At 47.2% G+C, this 20,988-nt stretch overlaps 3 protein-coding genes across 3 annotated transcripts in view; 2 read left to right on the forward strand and 1 right to left on the reverse strand.

The window, feature by feature from the left end:
• Positions 1-1,978, forward strand: part of LOC135820618 (uncharacterized) — a 63,408-nt gene extending 61,430 nt beyond the window's left edge. The window contains exon 14 of the mRNA XM_065333664.1: positions 922-1,978. Coding sequence (XP_065189736.1) covers positions 922-1,017 — 96 coding nt within the window. The 3' untranslated portion in view covers positions 1,018-1,978. The remainder of the gene's footprint in view (positions 1-921) is intronic.
• Positions 1,979-2,838: 860 nt separating this feature from the next.
• LOC135820631 (eukaryotic translation initiation factor 6-like) lies at positions 2,839-8,336 on the forward strand. The gene is made up of 7 exons (XM_065333669.1): positions 2,839-3,049; positions 3,500-3,585; positions 4,437-4,480; positions 5,715-5,846; positions 6,868-7,044; positions 7,430-7,611; positions 8,163-8,336. Exons 1-7 carry the CDS (start codon positions 2,943-2,945, stop codon positions 8,170-8,172), a joined length of 738 nt encoding a protein of 245 aa, XP_065189741.1. The 5' UTR covers positions 2,839-2,942; the 3' UTR covers positions 8,173-8,336.
• Positions 8,337-10,342: 2,006 nt separating this feature from the next.
• On the reverse strand, positions 10,343-17,247 carry LOC135820643 (golgin subfamily A member 6-like protein 22). The gene is made up of 6 exons (XM_065333675.1): positions 16,562-17,247; positions 15,911-16,066; positions 15,000-15,107; positions 14,058-14,267; positions 13,418-13,518; positions 10,343-10,907 (listed from the first exon to the last, which is right to left on the reverse strand). The coding sequence occupies exons 1-6, from the start codon at positions 16,775-16,777 to the stop codon at positions 10,826-10,828; spliced, it is 873 nt and encodes a 290-aa protein (XP_065189747.1). The 5' UTR covers positions 16,778-17,247; the 3' UTR covers positions 10,343-10,825.
• Between the last annotated feature and the right edge of the window lie 3,741 nt (positions 17,248-20,988).

A 20,988-nucleotide genomic window follows, 5' to 3' on the forward strand; every position in this document is an offset into this window, starting at 1 on the left:
AACTAGGATGAACTCATCTGCTTCACTACTTCTCTCTCTCTCCTCTCTCTCTCTCTCTCTCTCTCTCTCTCTCTCTCTCTCTCTCTCTCTCTCTCTCTCTCTCTCTCTCTCTCTCACTCACTCACTCCTTTCTTCCCGGTTGCCGTGCTTGTGACTTTTTTTCCCCTGCTGCCGTGCTCATATTAGTTATCTAACTACAGCTGTATCCTCTTCTTGGTTCTGTTTGTCCGCTTATTATTATATATTTTTCTTTTCTCTTATTATCAGTGGGACCATTGTCATTAGGTTTAGGCCTGTTTTGGAACTCCACTTTAAATAAAGCCAAACAACAACAACAACAACAACAACAACAATACACAGCTGAAAGAGGTGGGGAAGAGCCACCAAGAGGTGGCACCGTTGCCCGAATACGCTGTTGAAATGTGCACTTAGAACGACAAAGAACAGGGCTAGTTAGCTGCTACAGTCAGACCTCGCTGCTACAGTCAGACCTCGCTGCTACAGTCAGACCTCGCTGCATGACATATGCTGTAAATCGGTAACCAATGATTTCCTCTGAACGACGAGGGATCCGGATAAAAGGGGATCGGATAAGCGAGGTCTGCCTGTACTCTGAGTGTCATGCCTCATATGGCGGGGGGGGGGGGTGGGGGAGGGGGGGTAGTTGAAATGTGTGTAGGTGGTAGCATAGTACACCAACGTCTTGCAAGCCCCAGCTTATGCCATGACTTGTGGAACCTGTACTACACAGTACAACTTGGCACCTAGCAGAGTGCGGCACATACACTCCCATTCACGGTGCAGCTACGTGACCATGGTGACTGATTTGCACTAGACTGAATGGCCGTGTCTGACTCGGCAACAAACATACATGTGGTATTCACTGCCGCCGCCTCTGTTGTTCCCATTTTGTGTATGCAGCGTACCAGTCAGTGGGGCAATGATGACACGGTGCGGGAAACGAAGCTCAGAGAGCCACTGCTCTTGGATCATCTGCTTTCAGCATCTGAAGAGTAACCCTGTAACTGTGTTTGCTGCCCCTGTACACATGTACAGCGATGCTGCACAATTGTATTTACATTTGCGAGCACTATATTTCCATTTCCGAACACTATATTCGCATTTGCCATCACGGTATTCACATTTGCCGACACCGTATTCACACTTTGCGGACACTGCATTCACATTCTACTAATAAATTTCCAGACACACGAGTTCCCAATCATGCTATATCCGACAGCCGGACACTAACTAGAACATACGTTGCGTATCCCTCCCCCGAGTCTACCCGCCCCAATGCTGGCCACCTGGATGGCTGCTCCGTCCCGGCCCTTGGCTACCAGTGGCTACTCCCTGCCCTTAATCATCAGTGGCTAATTCTTTGCCTTGGCCCAGAGTGACTTGTCCTCAGTTCCCCTGGCCAACCAGTGGCTGCTTTGATGGCAAGCCATTGCAGCTGGCAATCCCGGTGTCGGAGTTCCTACATTGTTTCCATTCATAGTACCACTACAGTGTACAGTGTATACATCTGCTGATGCTTGGCCTTGACAAGCTAGCAATGCCAATCTTGTGCTATGTTCAAGGTATAAATGCACCGGCACTGTGGCCCATCTCAATCTGCCTGCTAGAATACCGCATTCCGATCCGGGCAATTCGAATCAGCCAAATTGCATCATTACCAGTACTAGTATATCGGTACCAGCCAGCCCGGTGAGTGCTGAATGCTTCAAGTTCCGCACCATGCACATGTACAGCCACAATCTACACAATGCACTGTTTTGTTTTGGTGCCGGTCTGTCGCGAGCCAAGCGGCTCACGGCCTACATGTGTAAGCTGGTTGCAAGCTGGTTGTGTTTCCAATCGATAATCCTCTTGAACTGAATACAATTTTGTTACTTTATTCTCATTTTTGGATATGCCGCGCACCAAGCACAGATTTCTGTTTTGAGTGATGACTCTGAGCTTCGCAGAGCACTGACTTGAATCAGTGTATCCTCGCTCTCATGTCTGGGCCTCCGGGATGAAGAAGATGAGTTTGAGTGACACAGGTACTGCGGGCAGAGCTCTAAAACAAGCCGCACATACAGAAAGGTTTTGTCGTGCCAAGGACAAATGTCTGATTTGTAGCGACGTACACTGTGTGGAGTCGGTACAGAGCGGGGCGGTCAGAACTACATATCCGCTCGTTGTCATGTTTGGCCGCTAGGGCTCAGGGAAAGGGAATCATAATACTTATTATGATTGTCTATTGCCAGCGTTTTTCATTGTTTGGCCCGTTTACTTTTAAAAGCAGCTATTGTGGTCAGCCAGTTCAGAAAACTTGCAGCAGATTAGAGCGACTCCTGAATTGAAGCTAACCGTGAGTGTGAGGTAACTCTCTGGCTTTTGCCAACACCTCCACAGGCTCAGGGTTGTTCTCCTTCAGCTGCCATGATGAATCAACGTGCAACAACAATACACATATAATAATATTATGATAGTTCATGATGGACTCGAGATAGTGGGAAAGTGTTTCCGACCACACTGCTACCAAGAGTTCATTACCCCAGGGGGTTATGAACTCCTGCTGCTACTCCAGCTGTCCGGAGCCTGATTCGGAGTAGATCTACTGACTATGAATGTATGCATGCTGAGGTGCGCTTGCCAGGCGCTAGGCTGGCACGCGACGTCGCAACCACGCAATCGCGGGTCACGTGTGCATGCATATTTTGGAACACTGCATCACGGTGACGTAATGCTTGGGCTTGCATCATTTTCTTGCAAGGCTGAACACGAAAAAATGGCGTCATGACATGATGCACGCGCAGCAGACAGCGCAATAAATACACGGACAAAATTATTGTCATCAACAAAGGCGTTCGTTCTCTTGTCTGATTCTTTTTGCAACACAGTTTCTTCTCCTTCCCTTTGGTTTCTAGTTTCTTCCTGTTCTTGTTTTCATAATGGCTGTCCGTGCTCAATATGAGCACAGTAGTGATATTGGAGTGTTTGCGAAGCTAACGAATGCGTATTGCCTTGTGGCCATCGGTGGATCAGAAAACTTCTACAGGTAAAAACGTCACTTCTGATCAAGGACTACTCTCTGCTTCTGGTTCCCATTTTCATTTTATCGTCGTTGGGTTGAAGTTGAAGATGGGCGACTTCTAGTTCTCCTTGTAATGATAAGATTAGGGTGGACAGTGGTCGGCTCAAACTTGAGTTTGAGGTGACGAAGGTGTTGATTTCTTTTTCCTCAATGAACAATTTGTATTTGTTAATTGAATTTGTATTTGTTAATTGATGTCGCTACGAAACATTGCATGTGCGCATACCATGATTTAAGTCTTCTTTATGTCATCAGCGACTTTGGGTCAGACTTTGCATGTGGTAACCGATAATGTCGCTGGACACTTGCTTTGAATGCTGGTGGATTATTTGTACATGTGTGAGGACAAGCAGATCTGTCCTGGTTGGCTGCTTAGCTCACTATCTGCTGTGTGTTATGTCTGTCTTTATGCAGTGTATTCGAGACAGAACTTGCTGATGTAATTCCAGTTGTTCACACATCCATTGCTGGATGCCGTATCATTGGGCGGCTTACTGCAGGTGAGTCACAGGTTTTCCATAGGGCTGGTCGGTGATTCTGTCACACGTCGTAACTTGACGATGTCCCACTGATCTGCCACTATTGTACTAGGTTTGGGTAGCACAAACCTAGATAAGTGCTCCAGGACTCTCACGCATGCTAAATTGTTGTATGAACACTGGGGTTTTCACCCCATGGCCCTATCCGGACCACTGTATCACCTTCCTCTATTCCTTGCATGGAACAGACTGCTTCGTACATGTGTCAGCCCATACGAAATCACAATCCAAGACGAGTCGTAATTTTCGCACGGTTTAGTACTGTTTTAAGTGGTTGTGACGTCACACTGACTACCCCTATGTATTGAATCAACATTAGTCTCCTCAGCAGGATGGCGATGGAATGCTGTGGCACGAGACCACCTGCGAAAATTCCCACTTTGCAATCATCATGCTGGGTGTTTAAGGATTGATGACTTTACCTTTCTGGGGACAAATTTACGCAATCCAGCCAGATTGTGTAAGCATGCCATGTGTATTGTAAACCCGGCAACCTTTACGATCCGGAATACTTTGCTGTTTTCGCGATGGGTGTGAAATCGTGAAATGTAGAACTGTAGTAGAGAAACTGAGGGAGATGACTCCAATCGCAAACATCTTCAGGTGCCAAGTTGTCTATGTTCAAAACTCGCGAACTGAAACGGGCGCAAACGTTTCCGGGTTTACAGTATACAGAATAGGCATAGTAGTACGTCTTCCAACATACACTGTCATTCTGAATGTCGTAGTATTGCAGCGCTGCTTTGCATCTTCCCTCTCTGTTCAATGCTCAAGTTTCTGCTGTTTTTTTTTTGTTCAATTCCATTTTGCAGGTAATCGTAATGGCCTTCTGTGCCCAAGCTCCACTACTGACCAGGTGAATAATTATTTTCCTAGCTGCATTCTGGATTTATGCCTCTGAGGAAATTTCTTGTTTTTGATAGTACTAGCTGGTCTCCTTTCCAGAGAAGTAGCCAATGCCCTGTAATAATAAATAAATAAAATAAATTCGACGGGGTTCGCGTTCCGGGCAGGTCAAGAACAAGGAGTCGTATAACTCCCTGGTCAAGAACCACCTTTCCGCTTCCGTTGGACGCCACCACCCCATGATCAGGCGTCAGATACGGCTCCTAAACGGTGGGGGAGGATAGATCAAATCCACCAACCAGAGGCCAAAGGCCTCGATCCCATTTGCCACATCCATGTATAATGCCCTGTAATGCAACCCGTCAACTGGTGGAAAGCAGCACCGTTGATTAGGCCCTTACCAAGCAGCAGCAATGCAGAGCAGAACTGACAAGGTTGAAAAAGACCATTGCCTAGTGTTTAGTACATACCGTATTTTACCGGTTGTAAGTCGACCCCGGTTATAGGTCGACCCCCGTATCCGGAGGTCTCAATTCTGCGTTTAAAAATTTTCACCCAACGAAGCACTACCAACCACTCCCTGCTACTAACACATCAACAAATCATGTAAACATTCCTTATTGGAGGGTATAACGTCCCAATCCTTGAAAAAGGCCAATAAACTTTCAAACCTGTGTACACATGGTGCACTCATGTATGCAGGACAGGTCATTTTTTGTAAGATTCTGATAGTTCCCGGTTATAAGTCGAATCCCGGTTGTAAGTCGACCCCCACCCTTTCTCCTACAATTTTTATTGGTAAAAGGTCGACTTACAACCGGAAAAATACGGTATTCTTGTTCCTCAATGCCGGCCAATTTTTTTGGAGAAATTACTTGGCTGCTAGTGTCCCTTGCGTTGCTTTACCTGTCAAAATTAAAGAGGACTTAAGGCCGATTCTTACTTCATTTCGCGTACGGGAAAGTCATCGCGCGACCGTCGCGCCATGGCTTCCCCGTACGCGAAATAGTTGAGCTCAGATCAACTTTTTCGCGACGCGTTTCCCGTACGCGAAATGAAGTATGAATCGGTCTTTAGACTAATAGATCCAACCCTATTCTCTAATGGAGTCCTGTCCGGATAGCGCTGTCCAGAATTGTTCACGGCACATTTGGATCGAAACCAGCTTGGTGCTGCCCATTAGATGTTGATGTGGTGAGCACGTAGACATTGTTTTTCCTGCTTGCTCCTGCTGCCATTTACAGGAGCTGCAGCATGTCCGTAACTGCCTGCCCGATTCCGTAGTCGTTCGCCGTATCGACGAGAGGCTATCGGCTCTTGGCAATGTGGTCGCATGCAACGACTATGTAGCGCTCGTACATCCCGACTTGGACCGGGTAAGTGCTAGTTTGAACACGAGTCTTTGAGCTGGTCTATCATCTTGCTGCTACCCAGGGATATATGGAATGACTTTTAAAATATTTCTTGCAGCATTTTTTCTTCTTTACTAGAGTGTGTACTGTATAGCAGCAGGTAGTTTAACCCTTTGGAGTCCGTAACTTTTTGCTTCCGCAGAATTTGTGGCAGTCACGAAAATGCGCACTCCATTTCCAACATAACTTTGGTTCTACTTCACCGATTTTGAAGATCTTGGGCTCGTTGGAAAGCTCTTCATGAGAGAAATACAATGAGCCCAAACTCGCCAAGAGCACTGTTCATTGTTCGCCACAACGCGCCCCAAACGCAAGTCCAGCTCCAGATCTGAGACGAAATCGGTCTCCTGTAGCCATTTCACTGAATCTAGCTCAGAACTGTTCAAACCTTTTCGAGTAGAAGCTTACCTTGCCGTGACTTCGCGCCGCGCCGGTCCTGGCACGTGCCGCCTGTCATAAAGCTGGGAAAATCCCTTTTTTCACGCACTGGTGACTCGCAGCACGCAGCGCAGAAAATTCGAAATGTTTGATCGCACGCCGCTCACTCAAACTTCATCACAGAGACTTCGAACCAGTTGGAGGCGATAGCTGAGAGTTTTCTCTACCATCTAGACCCTTCGATTGTTGAATTTGGTCAAGATTTGGCCGAGAACCGAAAGTTTGACTGCGCCCACATGCATCCAAAATGCCCATGGTTCGAAATCGAACCATGGACTCCAAAGGGTTAAAATGCGACAATAGCGTGCGTGCCATTTTTGTATAGGTTTTGTAGTAACTGCAGCACTCTGCGCAAGTCCGATTTATACTTCTGTTGTGGTCGGGTGCCTCTCACCGCACGCTTGCCGCAACTTTATAGTAGAGTCCAACTTCTTGCGTGTGTATGCATGTATGTGTGTGTGTGTATGTGTGTGTGTGTGTGTGTGTGTATGTGTGTGTGTGGATGCGTGTATGTGTGTGTGTGTATGTGTGTGAAATTGCTGTACAGGAGAGTGAGGAGATAATCGCAGACACACTAAAAGTAGAGGTGTTCCGGCAAACAGTAGCGGACAACGCACTTGTCGGCTCTTACAGTGCATTTACTAACCAGGGAGGGCTCGTCCACCCTCAGACTAAGGTTGAGAGCTTGGACGAATTGTCGTCACTGCTTCAAGTTCCACTTGTGGTGAGGCTTCTTCTATGTATTCCCACTTTGAACTTTGATGTTGAAGCAAAAGTGTGATGTTCTTGGTTCTTCTTCTCCATGCATTCCATCCACTCATCCTTGTAGAATAGCATAGACCAGGGCAAACAGACTTGCAGACTCGCCAGATACAGGATGTAGTATAGTGGTTGACGGCTCTATCTTTACTTCTCTACACATGTAGTGTTCCTGCTAACACTCCGTATTGGTAACCCATGTGGGATCGTTCATTTCTCGCGTGCCAATTGATGTGATCCTGATTATTGTCCTTGCGGTCATTTCTAGCCTGTTAGGTTGTATCCTGTGCTGTGCGTATGTCGCTCTCTAACAGTTTCTGATTGTTGTCTTCATACCGATATTTGTCCAGGCTGGTACAGTAAATCGTGGTAGTGATGTGATCGGCGCTGGACTTGTCGTGAACGACTGGTGTGCCTTCGCTGGCCTAGACACCACGAGTACCGAGATCTCGGTCGTGGAGAATATCTTTAAGCTGGGTGGCCATCAGCCATCGGCCATCGCTTCATCCATGCATCAGTCGCTTGTTGACAGGTAACACATCTGTTGTTTCAAAGCTTTGTTCTCACGATAGTTGCTGCTGTTGTTGTTGTTGTTGTTGTTGTTGTTGTTGTTGTTGTTGTTGCTTTGTAAATAGCAAACAAAGCTTTGCCATCATCACGAGCTTGCTCATCGCCCTGCATGTCAGCATTATATGATGTGACTTTTGTAACCGGTACATTCGTACTCTCCGCCTTCTCCGTTAAATAAAAAAATACGACCAACAGCATGTGACTTTTGTGAGGACGTACAGATTCTTCTCAGTCCTGTTCAGTCTTGTGGTGATTGCATGAAGACTTCTAAGTATTTCCCCGTACGTTGACATGTACAGTTTTGTTCGTGTGCTGAATATCACCTGTTTGCTTCCGAAAAGTCCCGTCCAATACACCATTGGCATCAAGCGTCGTCAGAGTACAGTGTCCCCTGCTGTTTCAAACCAGACAGATGATATGCCTGTTTCACTTGCGTATGGTGTATTCCAAGATTGAAGGGAAAGTGGCAAGTGTGTTTCTGTGTTTTCCTGTTTTTCTGTATTTATTGTACAGCATGACGTAAAGAGAGCAAGACCCCTTTTGAAACCCGGACCAAGTTTTCATCTCAACATTGCCACGTGGGAATCAATAAAATGTGAAACGATCAAACTTGCCACACCCATGTACTCATGATAGCTCGACTAACACTCCTAGTTTCATGGAGCTGTCTTCAAAGTTCAAACACAATCCTCATGTGTGTCCAATGTTTGTGTTTCGCTCTCAATTAAGGAGGCTCCAACCCTTTGGGGGTGATTTTTTTTCTTCATAAACCCTCTCCTTTTTGTGGATGAGTGTGCTCTATATCATCCCATGTTACTCCACAAAAAAATTCAGGGGGTGTTTCCGCGGAGATAAGGATGTTTGAGGTGTATTTCTAGGGGTGGGTGTATTTATCGATTTCAGCCTAAATTTGCTTGTTTTGGGGTCATATTTCAGATTTACCAGTTGCCTGGCTTCTCTTTGTGATTGCAAGTCCTTTCACACATCACAGTGAAGCATTTGAGCAAGAAAATCTGGCAATCAGCATTGACTACTCAGAAAAATAGTAATTTTGGTACAAAAATGAACTTCGCAGAAATGCCCGTCCGCAAAGTACAATTGGGTGCACAGCTTCATATTTTCTTCATGGACATGCCCTTTTTATTTTATTTTTGGGATCCTCATACTTCATAGAAACTAGAAATATATAATTTTAGAGGGGTTACCGTGCATTTTAGACCTCCAAAAATAAAAATAGGACAGAAAATTGGCCGATTTTCCACCATTCTTGGAATTGCTATTTTTCAGGAAAGGTGATCATTCTATGCATTCCTTGTGGTATTACTCCAATTTTTGTGTCAAAAGCATTGAATTGTCCCCCAGCTTGTTATAGTATACATGGAGACTAGATGAGGCCATGGTTCCTGGGCTTTTTAGCCCTTGATCTGGATATCGGCATGATCCATGCACAACGTTATTCATGATCCAGGCCGAGGCCTACTGACCCTGAGCACAGTTCAGACCAGCTTTGCATCACAACTCCTGCAATAGTTCACTCCTAGTATTTCTCATAAAGCAACAGGCAAAGAGCTTGAGGAGGATAACAATTATTATTATATTCTGGGGGGGGGGGGGGGCAGTTTCATGTTTGTAGTACATGTACAATGTAGATGCAGGTTCAACTCAATATTGGCAATGAACGACTGCTAGTAATTGTAGCACCCATTAGGTATAATCATACACTATTCCCAATAACATGGAACAACCACAAGTGTATGTGGGTGCATGCGCATTACACACATTGATACATACATGTACGCTTACATGCACATGCTCACAAACAAGTACCCCTTGCACACACAAATACACGTACGTCATATACGCGCACCCGCAATAGCATACACCCACATGCAAAATGCATGCTCTTGAGCTTAGTTACCATATTCTGCTGTCCATGCACTTGTGCACGCGTGCGCGCGCACACACAACATGCACTGCGCGCGCGCGCACACACACAAACAACATTTAGGCTCACACGCGTGCCTGCGTATGTGCATGCACATAGTGCTTATGGGTAGAGGTGCATGCATTCATCATAATAGAACTGGTGCGAGTAGTGTAGGAATATTTTCAAATCACTGGTGCTGTACAACACAACATTTACAAAATACTTCACACACTGACAATAGAGAATAGTACTGCAAAACAACATACTCAATTTTCAGTGCTGCATTTTATTCAAGTGGACGCAGGTGATGCATCGATGACTTACTGCTGGCGACGTTGGCAGCTGACACTGTCACAGCTTTCGTAAATAGCCCAAGTCACTGAGCAGTAGCTCACCAACGATTTACCACTCACTCAAGACTGCAATGTTTTCAGCGTGGCAATATATTTCGCCACTTGAGAATTAGAAGTGGGTCCACTTACCAGAGTCTGTGCACCCACTTCAGTCTCTCTCTCCAAAACGCGCTTACAGTAGGTTTTGGTCCCTGGCCTGGTACATGGTGTTACACAGCCATCGAGAAGCTTGGCTCCGTTCTCCTTGTTCATTTTTTCGTCAAGCAAAATTATTCAGGATCTCGAGAAATCGAGCTGTAAAGTCGACTTCTTGCTCACACCAGCGATGCTTTTGAAAACATGCCCTGATACCCACTGACACAACGGAGGAAAAAACAACAGGAACCTCGATGGGGCCCAGGGAAGACCACAGGTGAAGAATGAAACAATATTCTCTGATAAGACTGTCGATCGCGGAGTTCAAATTTTAGTAAGTTGAGATGGGAATTTCCCAACTTTTCGCACTTATCGGCAAAAACAAGACTTTTGCCTGCAAAAAACAGAGCGCCAGACCGGCTGCGCAGCGCAGAAGGTTGGAGCCTCCTTAACTAGACATGAATTAGTATCTTGCTAATAGTATTCAAGTCGAGAAGCCATGAAATAAATAAATATCTAGTGGATGGCTTTTGCGGCGGCGGTATATATGCGCAGAATCTATAGCTGGATCAAGTGCAATAATATGAGAATATAAGTTAATTATGAGAATGTGAATGTGCTATGCATGTTCGGTAAGCCAGTCGTCGAAGGAGTAGTGTTACCTTCCAGTCGGATTGTCCTTGTGAGCTTGCGAAAGGATTTCCCAGAAATCTTGTCAGGCAGCACTACCAGTTCATGTCTTGTCCTTGTGGGCTGCTGTTCTAGCCTTCAGACTGTTCGTGGACAACAATGAGAACACCAAGCTGGCCCAGCTGCTTGCGTTGCTTTTCAACACACTGTTTTCTGGAGAAAGAGAGAAAACAGGCGCGTATACAATTGTGTTACATTGTAGTGTTGACTACTAGGACGTGCTCGACGATACGTAGGGGAGTGTAGCGAGAAGGAGTCGCGAATGTGTGTGATCCCTGGTAGCCTGATCGGCAGGGCACTGTCCAGGAAAGACGGGGGTGCTGGGTTCGAATCCCGCTCGTGGATTGTTCTTTTGCAACATTGGTATCCAACGTGGGGCTCGAACCCACGGCCCTGCATGCTCTACCGCCTGAGCTAGCCAGGCCTGTTTAGTAGTGATTGGGGTGCTGCATGTGCCTGTAGGCTGTAGTGCACACCTGCACAAAATAAACCCCACCACTGGCCAAAGTACTCACAGCTCAAATACATGGACATCTATCCAGCGGGTGCTAAACTTGTCCCTCTCGAGTCATAATTTCATGCATGTTGGCAAGAGTAGGTTATAATAATAACACTACGGTATATTCGGTGAAAGTAAAGGTCGTGCATGTGAGTTGCAGCCAGTAGATTAGGATGTTTTACTTGTGCCAGTCCACCGCTCTAGCCTCTAGGTCTGCACCGCACCCAGCACGTACTTGACTCACTCTGTACATGTACTTCCCTTTGAGCCAGGGTGTGAACACTGAAAATGGACACAAAAGTGTGTCTTCCGCCGTGTAGCATGCACTTGAAATGTTTGCCTGGTGTAATGTTCTTGTTACATGTACTGTACTGGTAAATGTAGTTGTGAAAGTTCACCAACTCAATAAAAGTCTGTACCGTGAAAGGCAATTTCGAAGCTCAAGGTTGATGCATATGCAATTTACAACCTATGCACAGTTGAGTACGCCGTGTATGCTGTGCTTGGTAAATTCTAGCCTGGTCGTTCTTCAGCGCCTGGCAGTACTCTAGGCCTACATATATGTACTCCAACGCATAGCGGCATTACACATAGTATTCACATATGAGTCACAGAGTACCACGCGACTGGATTGTTGTAACTCACGTCAATCACACAATCCAGCAGGTGCGGAAGTCAGTAGGTGCGCTGTGGCGGAGCCACCGAAGCCTCACCCTGGCGTCAAAGATCCTGTTTTACAAGTCGATGATCCAGGGTAGGTTGTCGTACGCTTCCAACGCCTTTTATCCGTCACTTCAGCAACATGGAGCCCCTCACACGTCTAACGAAGTGCGCTATCCGCGGCTTCTTCGGTCTTCCACCGTGGTCGCGCATGAGCCCGATCTTTGAACAGCTCCGCCTCACCACCCTGGAGGACATGTTTAACATTAAGCCGCTCCTCATCTTTGTCCATCGTTGTCTGTTCTCCCGAGCTAGCTCCGTCTTCACCAGCTTCTTCGTGAGAGTTACTGGTGACCGCACTCGGGGAGCAGCACATCACCTCGTTCGAGTACCATTTTGGCCCGATCCTGCGGGTCGAGCGACCATGCAGTTCATCGGCGCAGTCCTGTGGAACCAGCTCCCACCTGATCTCCGTTCCGAGCCCAGCCACCTTCAGTTCTGTGCCCTGCTAAAAGCGCATCATGGCTCCGTTTAAATGCTTTTCGGCTAGTGTGTCTCTGTGGTATAGTGGACTGAAGAATAGTAAACGTGTTTTGCAATATATGTATGAAGCTATTTTGTATATAGTATGTTCCCATTCCGTTTTTGCTTTGGTGTAGCCCTGAGGTTGATTTGCTTATTTATTTCTACCCTTCCTCTCTCCGTACTTCTGGTACACTTTGGTAAGCGCTTATCCGATCGCAGCACCTCCCTCAACAAGCGAACGGAGCTCGTGTCAAAGTGTAGGCACTCTGCCAAGTTCCTGCTTGGTAGGTACGGAGTCACGTGACTTGCAACCACATGACGCGCGACAGCCACTTGCACCCGTCTGCAGCCGTCTGCAGCCCTTCTAGAATTCTAATTATGGGTGTAGTATCTTGCATATAGCCTCGCTTGACGTCATGACGTCGCGTCATCATGGTCATTTCCTTTCATTTTCCTCAACTATTCTAAGCACCTATAGCCATCACAGCGCGTGGAAATTTGCACCTTGCACCTGTTTGTTGGTACATTGAAGGGCAAGTATCTCCCATCCTCCAAAGCATTTGAAGCGCTTACCAAAGTGTGCGGCATCTTGCACCTGCATGATTGTGATTGCAGGCAAGCCACATTATCATTCTTTCACGCAGCCTTGCTGGCCTTCCTGCCATATCATATTTCTTTTCTCACTCGCGGACTATGGAAGTTTGGCACATTTTCCCTCCAGTACTTTTGCACCCACCAGACCTCAAACCTTCACAGATTCCTTCCTATGCCAGTGTATAAAATACCATACAAGCTGTGCATCACTGTTATCAGTTGTCTGAAGATTGCCATCTGGCATGAACCTATTAGTTACAACAATCCAGACGTGTGGTACTCTATGACTCGTGTGTTACTGCTCTGCTTCCGCATTGAGCACTCTATTGAACCGGAGGACTCCGCTCTCTGTAGTATTCACATATAATTATGTAAGTGCACGTACAGCTCCTTGTTCTCTCTGGACAGCATTGTCAGTGCTTCCTTTGCATCCGCCATCCATAGCTGGTGTGATGCTTTGCACCGAGCCTCCAACTCCTCTCGAAGCTTAACAGCAATAACAGTGATACCAACAACACAACCACCACCGACAACAACAGAAATGCATACAGTCAACTCCACTGTATGAGGAACTCGCATGCAGGGATTTCCCCTTATAATATAGCAAACCATTGTCCATATCACAATTAACCCATTGCAGCGAACTATTTTCATTTAAAACGAACCATATTCTGGAGGGGATCATGTTAGCCAAGTGCACTCATACAGCCATGGTGCGCATGTTGCGTGTATGGTGTAATTGCATTTTTTTTGTTTTAAAGAACTTCGGCTATCAAGAACCAATTATCCTGCACATTGGTGTTGTTTTTAAAATCAGGAGTAAAGGCGCTTTTGTGACACTGTGTTTGGAAGCTGCAGTAGATTGTAGTTCAGTACTTCTTGAAGTAGTTTTCTCATGTACATGTATAATCAGTACTTCTTGAAGTAGTTTTCTCATGTATAATCAGTACTTCTTGAAGTAGTTTTCTCATGTATAATGCAGTCCACAATGTGAGTATTGTGATTAGCTATAAGCAGCACCATACCAGAATTTCACGTTCCTTGAACTTCTTCTCTTCCTGTTGCACTTGCCCCGCTAGATCATTGAGGCGACGTGCGACTTCATTCTTCATGCTGGTAAAGGGTTCGTCCGCAGGTTTGGGCTGGCAGCGGAGCTTGGCTTGGAGGTCGGCCACGATGCCGCGGAGACGGGTAACCTCGGCCTGTGCCACCTCAAGCAGCTCCCGACTTGCAGTCTGCAGTAGAACATGCATGGCAGCTAGCAGTGCACTCAATGCCACTCTACGTGTATGCGTGCACGTTGCGGGAAAGCCTCCGCTGCATGCATGGCTGTTCTTCCAAAGCAATCAATGATACAGGTACACATCCAAAGGTACCTCCTGTTTCGTGCACTAGCTGTTCAAAATAAGATCCAGAGACCAGTGCATTGTAATTCAAAGTACATGTGTATTCGTCACTCCACACATTCCTCCATATACAGGTCACACACACACACACACACACACACACACACACACACACACACACACACACACACACACACACACACACACACACACACACACACACACACACACACACACACACACACACACACACACACACACACACACACACACACACACACACACACACACACACACACACACACACACACACACACACACACACACACACACACACACACACACACACACACACACACACACACACACACACACACACACACACACACACACACACACACACACACACACACACACACACACACACACACACACACACACACACACACACACACACACACACACACACACACACACACACACACACACACACACACACACACACACACACACACACACACACACACACACACACACACACACACACACACACATACGTGCACGTACACACATAGTTGTGTAAAATGCGCCAATTCGGAAGATTCTAAAACATGCGTGTACCTTTGGTCTTGCTCGTCTGGCCTCCAACCGGACAGAACTCACTTCCTCTTGGTGAAGTCGCTCCATATCCTCAGTTCTCCTGCACCATTCTTCCTCCCTGTTTCGTAGCTGGAAAAGAAGAAATTGTATCACGGGAAAAGGCTCTGGCAATAGGTTGGAAGTGACGGCAGCAGGAAGCAAACATCACAAGTTTAAGTTGGGGAAGTACAGCAAATATACCGCTGTCCGCTGATGATGATGTGCGGTACACATCTACAGCAGCTCTAGCACTGTAAAGTACCGCCAGAGCGCCTCGTCTCGCCAGAGCGGCCCACCTTGATTTTACAGCCAGGGAAAGGAAAATCGTATGGCAAAATGCAGCGAAGTTTGTACGGTGTGAGAACCTTAGTGTGCTAAGGTCACAATAAGCAGGTTTTGGGTGGAGCTCGTGTCCGCTCTAAGGTACGGATTGTCTGCACAACTTGCAATATGTGTACGAAGTTCGTGTCGTATGACCTTACAGACAGGAGACCACCTCCACAATACGACCACGAAAGGACGAGATGGTGGGGCGCTCTGGCGGTACTTTACGGTACAGGTCATGCCAGGTCATGGCGTGCACAGTCAATTTTGCCATGTACGGTTGCCATGTGCAGTGCATGCCCTGGCCATTGCGTAATATGGTGAAGGGAATTGGCTCCGCGCTTGGGACTAACGACGTGTATATGGCACACAGATGCAAGCAAGCCACACACATAACAGGGCAGGTGCAGCGACTGAAGCTACATGGCATGCGGTGCGTACTTGGCTACCCGGTGATCATGAGGATTTCATTGATCAGCACCATAGATGCATGCACATGACCGGCATCCCCACCATTGTCTAAGGACATTCTTATACATACATGTACTTATGCTTCTACAGCCACTCACCTTCCTCCTCATATCTTCCACCAGGGTCTCGCACTTGCAAGCTCCTTCTCGTCGTTGCCCGTCGTCCTCGACCTGCTCTCGCTTGACAATGGTCTGCATCTTGGCCTTACGCAAGTCATCCAGTCTGGTACGCAGCGTGCGTGACTCTTCCCGTAGCTAGGCATTGCGCAACACACCACCACCACCACCACCACGGTCAGATAACCAACACAGACTCAAGGAATTGGCTATCCACTTACTGTTAACCTTCGCTAGCTTGAAGTCATTGCAACAAGACGTCTTTAACACCTCCTGTCCGTTGTGCCAGACTATGAACCACATGCATGTGTTTGCCCTAAGAGTCCTCTGGTGCATTGCCAGTGCTCTTCGCAGTGTTCGGTTGGCATTTAAAGCACCCAATGGTACTGTTGTGTTGCCAACGACTATGGCCTACAGTCGCCGCTCATACAACTACTGGCAGCCATTGTAAAGACGTTGTTATAATTATTATGGTTACTTGTGGTGACACAGCGTTCATATCAGAGTAGACTCTTCGTCTAGCCCTATGGAATACCATCATGGGATCAGTAACATTAACAGAATCTCACCAACTGACTAAGAGCACACAGTCATAATAAATATTTGAAAGAACCCTCGGTCTCGATTCATTACCTTCTGTATCTGTGCTCGCAGCTCAGATTCGACTTGCCTGCTGCGCTGCAGGCTGTCAAAGAGCTCTCGCGAGTTTCCAACGCTATTCTTCATACCCTGTGCGGTCCTCTGACGACCGGTGCGAGGTCGTCTACTGCCATTAGTTGTGCTGATTTCCAGGCCTGTTTTGCTCACCGTTGCACCGTTTGATCCACCAAGGGGCGGCAAGGTGGACATAGCTGATCTACAACAGGGTCGAGGATAGCCAGCCAAGCCCCCTCGTCCTCGGTAACCTTCGTTCTCCTCGACTTGGCTCACCTCACACCACGAAGCAAGAACGATGGAAGACCAAGATGGCCAGTGTGAGCTAATACTTGCTTACTCAGCTAGTTAGGTGGATTCCACACCGTCCCAAACGCATTCCATCAGGACATGATTACACGTCTGACGAATCGTTCACACCCGGCGGGGGCGATCAGGAAACATCAATGGCGCGAGGCAGACTCTCAACTGATTTACTCTCGTCTTACTTCATCTTCTTGGACCAGTTGAGGGCAAGTGCACGTGCAACAGTTACTACGTGTGTGTGTAAGTCAACAATTGTGTTGTAGACTTCGCAATGACATTACATTGTAATATCGCTGCTACTAGTGCTAGACCACCAGCAAACATAGTCTGTCGACTGCTATTACATCGGTGGAAGAATCCGGTCCCGTACACAACACTGCCAATCAGACCAACGCGTCCAACGGCTAGACCACAGTCATACTGTACAGACAGTAGACCAGCTACGGTCTACAAGTACAAGTCTGCAGACACAGACAAACTGCGATGTCAGTACTACTACTAGATGGTCATTATCAGACTCGGTCAGGGTCACCCTACAATGACTGGCTATGGCCTCCACTACAGTCTACACTGCCGCCTGTGGTAGATCAGACAGTAATAGATTCATGCCAATCATGGCTCTGCATGCAGTAAGCATGGTAATTATTAGACGAGCATGTGGTTGAGATCCTCAGAAAAGATTATAACCGGGTGCAGAAGAACATCAAAAAACTGCGGAAAATCATCAAAACACACGAGCAGGATCGCGAAGCACAAAAGCAACGCTCTGCTTTCCTCCGAGACCCCCATAAGTAATTAGTTCGCCAAACGGCTACCTCGGAAAGGAACGCCCGTCAATCCTGAATTCTCAGAACAGACTTGTTTTGATTACTTCTCCAAGTTGTATGAAGACCCGGAACGTGGTCAAACTTTCTCCCTGCCGGATTTTTCTCCAGCCACGGGCAAACCATCCACTCCGTTAACTGACGGGAGTCCAACATGGACCCTGTTTCAAAATACCCTAAGAAAATGCAGGAACAAGTCAGCTCCTGGTTCAAACGGCATTCCGTACATTATCTGGAAGCGATGCAAATGCCTGCACAAAATCCTTTTCAGCATCTTCGAAACAGTTTGGAAGACTGGTGTCATCCCGCGATCTTGGCAGTGCGCCTCGGTTACACTTATTGCTAAAAGTGACAATGTGTCAGATCCAGCAAAGTTCCGACCAATTGCTCTCTCCAACTGCGATGGTAAGATCTTCTTTGCCATGCTGTCCAAGATACTAACTCGCCATATGTTGGTGAATGAGTACTTTGAGGGCATGACACAGAAAGGTTTCCTGCCAGGAATGTCGGGCGGTGTGGAACATGCTACTCTGTGTAACGAAGCCATGAAAGACTCGAAGAGGAACAAGCGCTCCATAGCGATTGTGTGGATAGACCTAAAGAACGCGTTCGGATCAGTAAAGCACAATTCAAGGGGCATTACATCGGTACCATATCCCACTGAAAATCAGAAGACTTGTATTTTCTTACTACGAGCATCTCACTGCTTCCGTACGAAAGCCCCAGACCCGGACGTTCCGGTACAGTATCGGCGTGTTTCAGGGATGCCCACTGTCCCCGGTACTGTTCAATATCACCTTCCAAGTCCTCCTCGATGCCCTCCAGGCAAAACCGGGCCCTACAGAGTACAGGCACTTTCATACAATTTCAAGCAGACGGATATCACTGCTTCTAACACTGGTTTCCCAGATGATTTAGCCGTTTTTAGTAACAGAACCCATGGCGCACAAAAGAAACTAGATGTTGTGGACAAGTTTTTGCCCTGGTCTCAAATGAAAGCTGCCCCAAATAAATGCAGGACCTACGCGGCGAAACTAATCAACAACAAGTACACCTGTTTCGACCCCGGCTTTACAATATCCGGCAAGGATGTACCGCCGCTAAATGGTCGGCAATTTAAATTTCTGGGGAGAAATTGGACGGATAACATGAAAGAGGAGGAACAACGCAAAGATCTCGTTGACCTTACTAGATACCTCTTAAAACTGGTGCATGAAACCCACCTTGTCGGTCACCAGAAACTCTGGCTCTATCAACATCTGATCATCCCGAAAATATCATGGCACCTAGAGATACTTGACCTGTGTCACAGTTTTGCCAAAATGCTTCATCACATCAGCCTTTCCTTTATTAAAAAGTGGGCAGGCCTACCCAAGGCTGCAAACACCGCCATCCTCTTCACCGGAAATCGAGAACGGCCAGGCCTCCGGCTCACGTGTATCACAACACTATGGAAACAGCAGCAAGCTATTAAATGCCACATTATCAAGCACAGCAAAGACCACAACATCGCTCAACTGTATTGCCATCACAGAAAACAAGAATAAACGTTCACCCGTAGGTTCTCGCCGGTTGTGGAATTGGAATATGCCGAAACGGCCGTATCGGAAACGCCTGCTTCGCGACCGCCCAGAGCCGGACTGGGTTTCGTGACACCAAAAGCACCCGTGGTAAAACCAAGGAAACAAATCCTCAATACAATCAGAGAAGGCGACTGCCAGGAGCAGCTCCGGCACCTAAAAGGCCTACAAATGCAAGGGGCCTGGACCAAATGGGCAGACACAATGTTCGAGGACATGACATGGCGGAAACTTTTATACGAGGGCTATGGAAGGACGATATCGTTCCAAATGAACTCTGCCTTCGCCCGACAATCTGAGACGATGGGGCAACTCTGTTGTGGACCAGAATTGCCCTTTTTGTCAGCGAACATCAACACTGAGGCACATTCTCACCGCCTGCCCTTCCTCACTCCATCAAGGAAGGTACACGTGGCGTCATGACAACGTCCTCAAACAAATCAGTAAATTCATGACAGAAGTAGTATCAGCAAAGCAAACGTCGTCAAATACCGAGCAAACTCCCACTAACCGTACATACCTTCTGTAAACCGGGTCAAAACATCCCCCGTGGCGAGTTACCTCAGCGGAAAGGTCTGAGCGATGGTTTTTTGTCGGGATCACATGATTGGCAGCTTCTTTCAGATCTGGACGAGAGGCTAGTATTCCCACACTGTATTGCACCTACCACGTGTCGTCCAGACATAGTTCTCTTCTCGCAAGAAATTGAGAAGGGTGCTTTGGCTGGAACTCACGGTGTGTAGCGAAGACCACATCCTCCAGTCCAGGGAGAAGAAGCTGACACGGTATCGCCACCTCAAACAGGAGTGTATGAAGAATGGCTGGGAAGTCGAGGCCCTCACAGCGGAGGTGGGGGCTAGAGGAGCCATTTCCAGCAGCCTGGACGGTTTGGCACGAGCATTGGGCTGTTGTAAGGAAAAACAGCGCCAATTAAGAAGAAACTGCAGAAGCGCAGCGCTAAATAATTCCAGCTACGTTATCTGGCTGAGGCGGCGTGAGAAGGCTTGGCGTGACTGGCCACTGTTTTGAAAGTCCACGAGAGGCAGTTTGTTGGCACTTGGTTGGCGGACAGCCAACCAGCGAGGATAGTTGGGTACCCTTCAAATCTTGGTTTTAACTCGCCACACCGGCTTCTAAAGGGCCGGGGGTGGGTGTTCGCCAACCAAGTCGAGCTTTCGTTCGTTTTTTTCTTTCTAGTCTACTTGCTTGTGCTGCGCCGCGCTGGAGCGAGTCTATCTGTAGATGCTTTCGCCGCATAGAGCTACTATTGCACAGAGCCACAACACCGCGCGCTGCTATTCGCTGTATGCTTTCGCTGCACCTAGCTGCTGTTTAATTAATTGCACGACGCCACAACACAACTTCACTACAACAGTTTCGTCCACAACTTCACTACAAGAGTCTCGTCCACAACTTCACTACAAGAGTCTCGTCCATATTGCACTACGCTGAGTACTGGCCTGCTCCAGCTCTGAAGAGCTTTTTAGCATTCACCGTTTTTGCTCAAACCCAGGCATTGGCCCACAGTGGCAGTCGCTTCCCTTTTTTTTTTTTCTTTTCTCCTTTTACTTTCTCCGTACCCGTCACTGCCTAAAAAACAGTCGAGACGGTTTTTTACCCACCAGTTTTTTTGGTGCGAATTACTTTCCTTCTTCTTCGGCAACTATAAGTCATAATAAAATTTAAATTAATATGA

The sequence above is a fragment of the Sycon ciliatum genome, chromosome 1, assembly GCF_964019385.1.
Source record: "Sycon ciliatum chromosome 1, ocSycCili1.1, whole genome shotgun sequence".
NCBI lineage: Eukaryota > Metazoa > Porifera > Calcarea > Leucosolenida > Sycettidae > Sycon > Sycon ciliatum.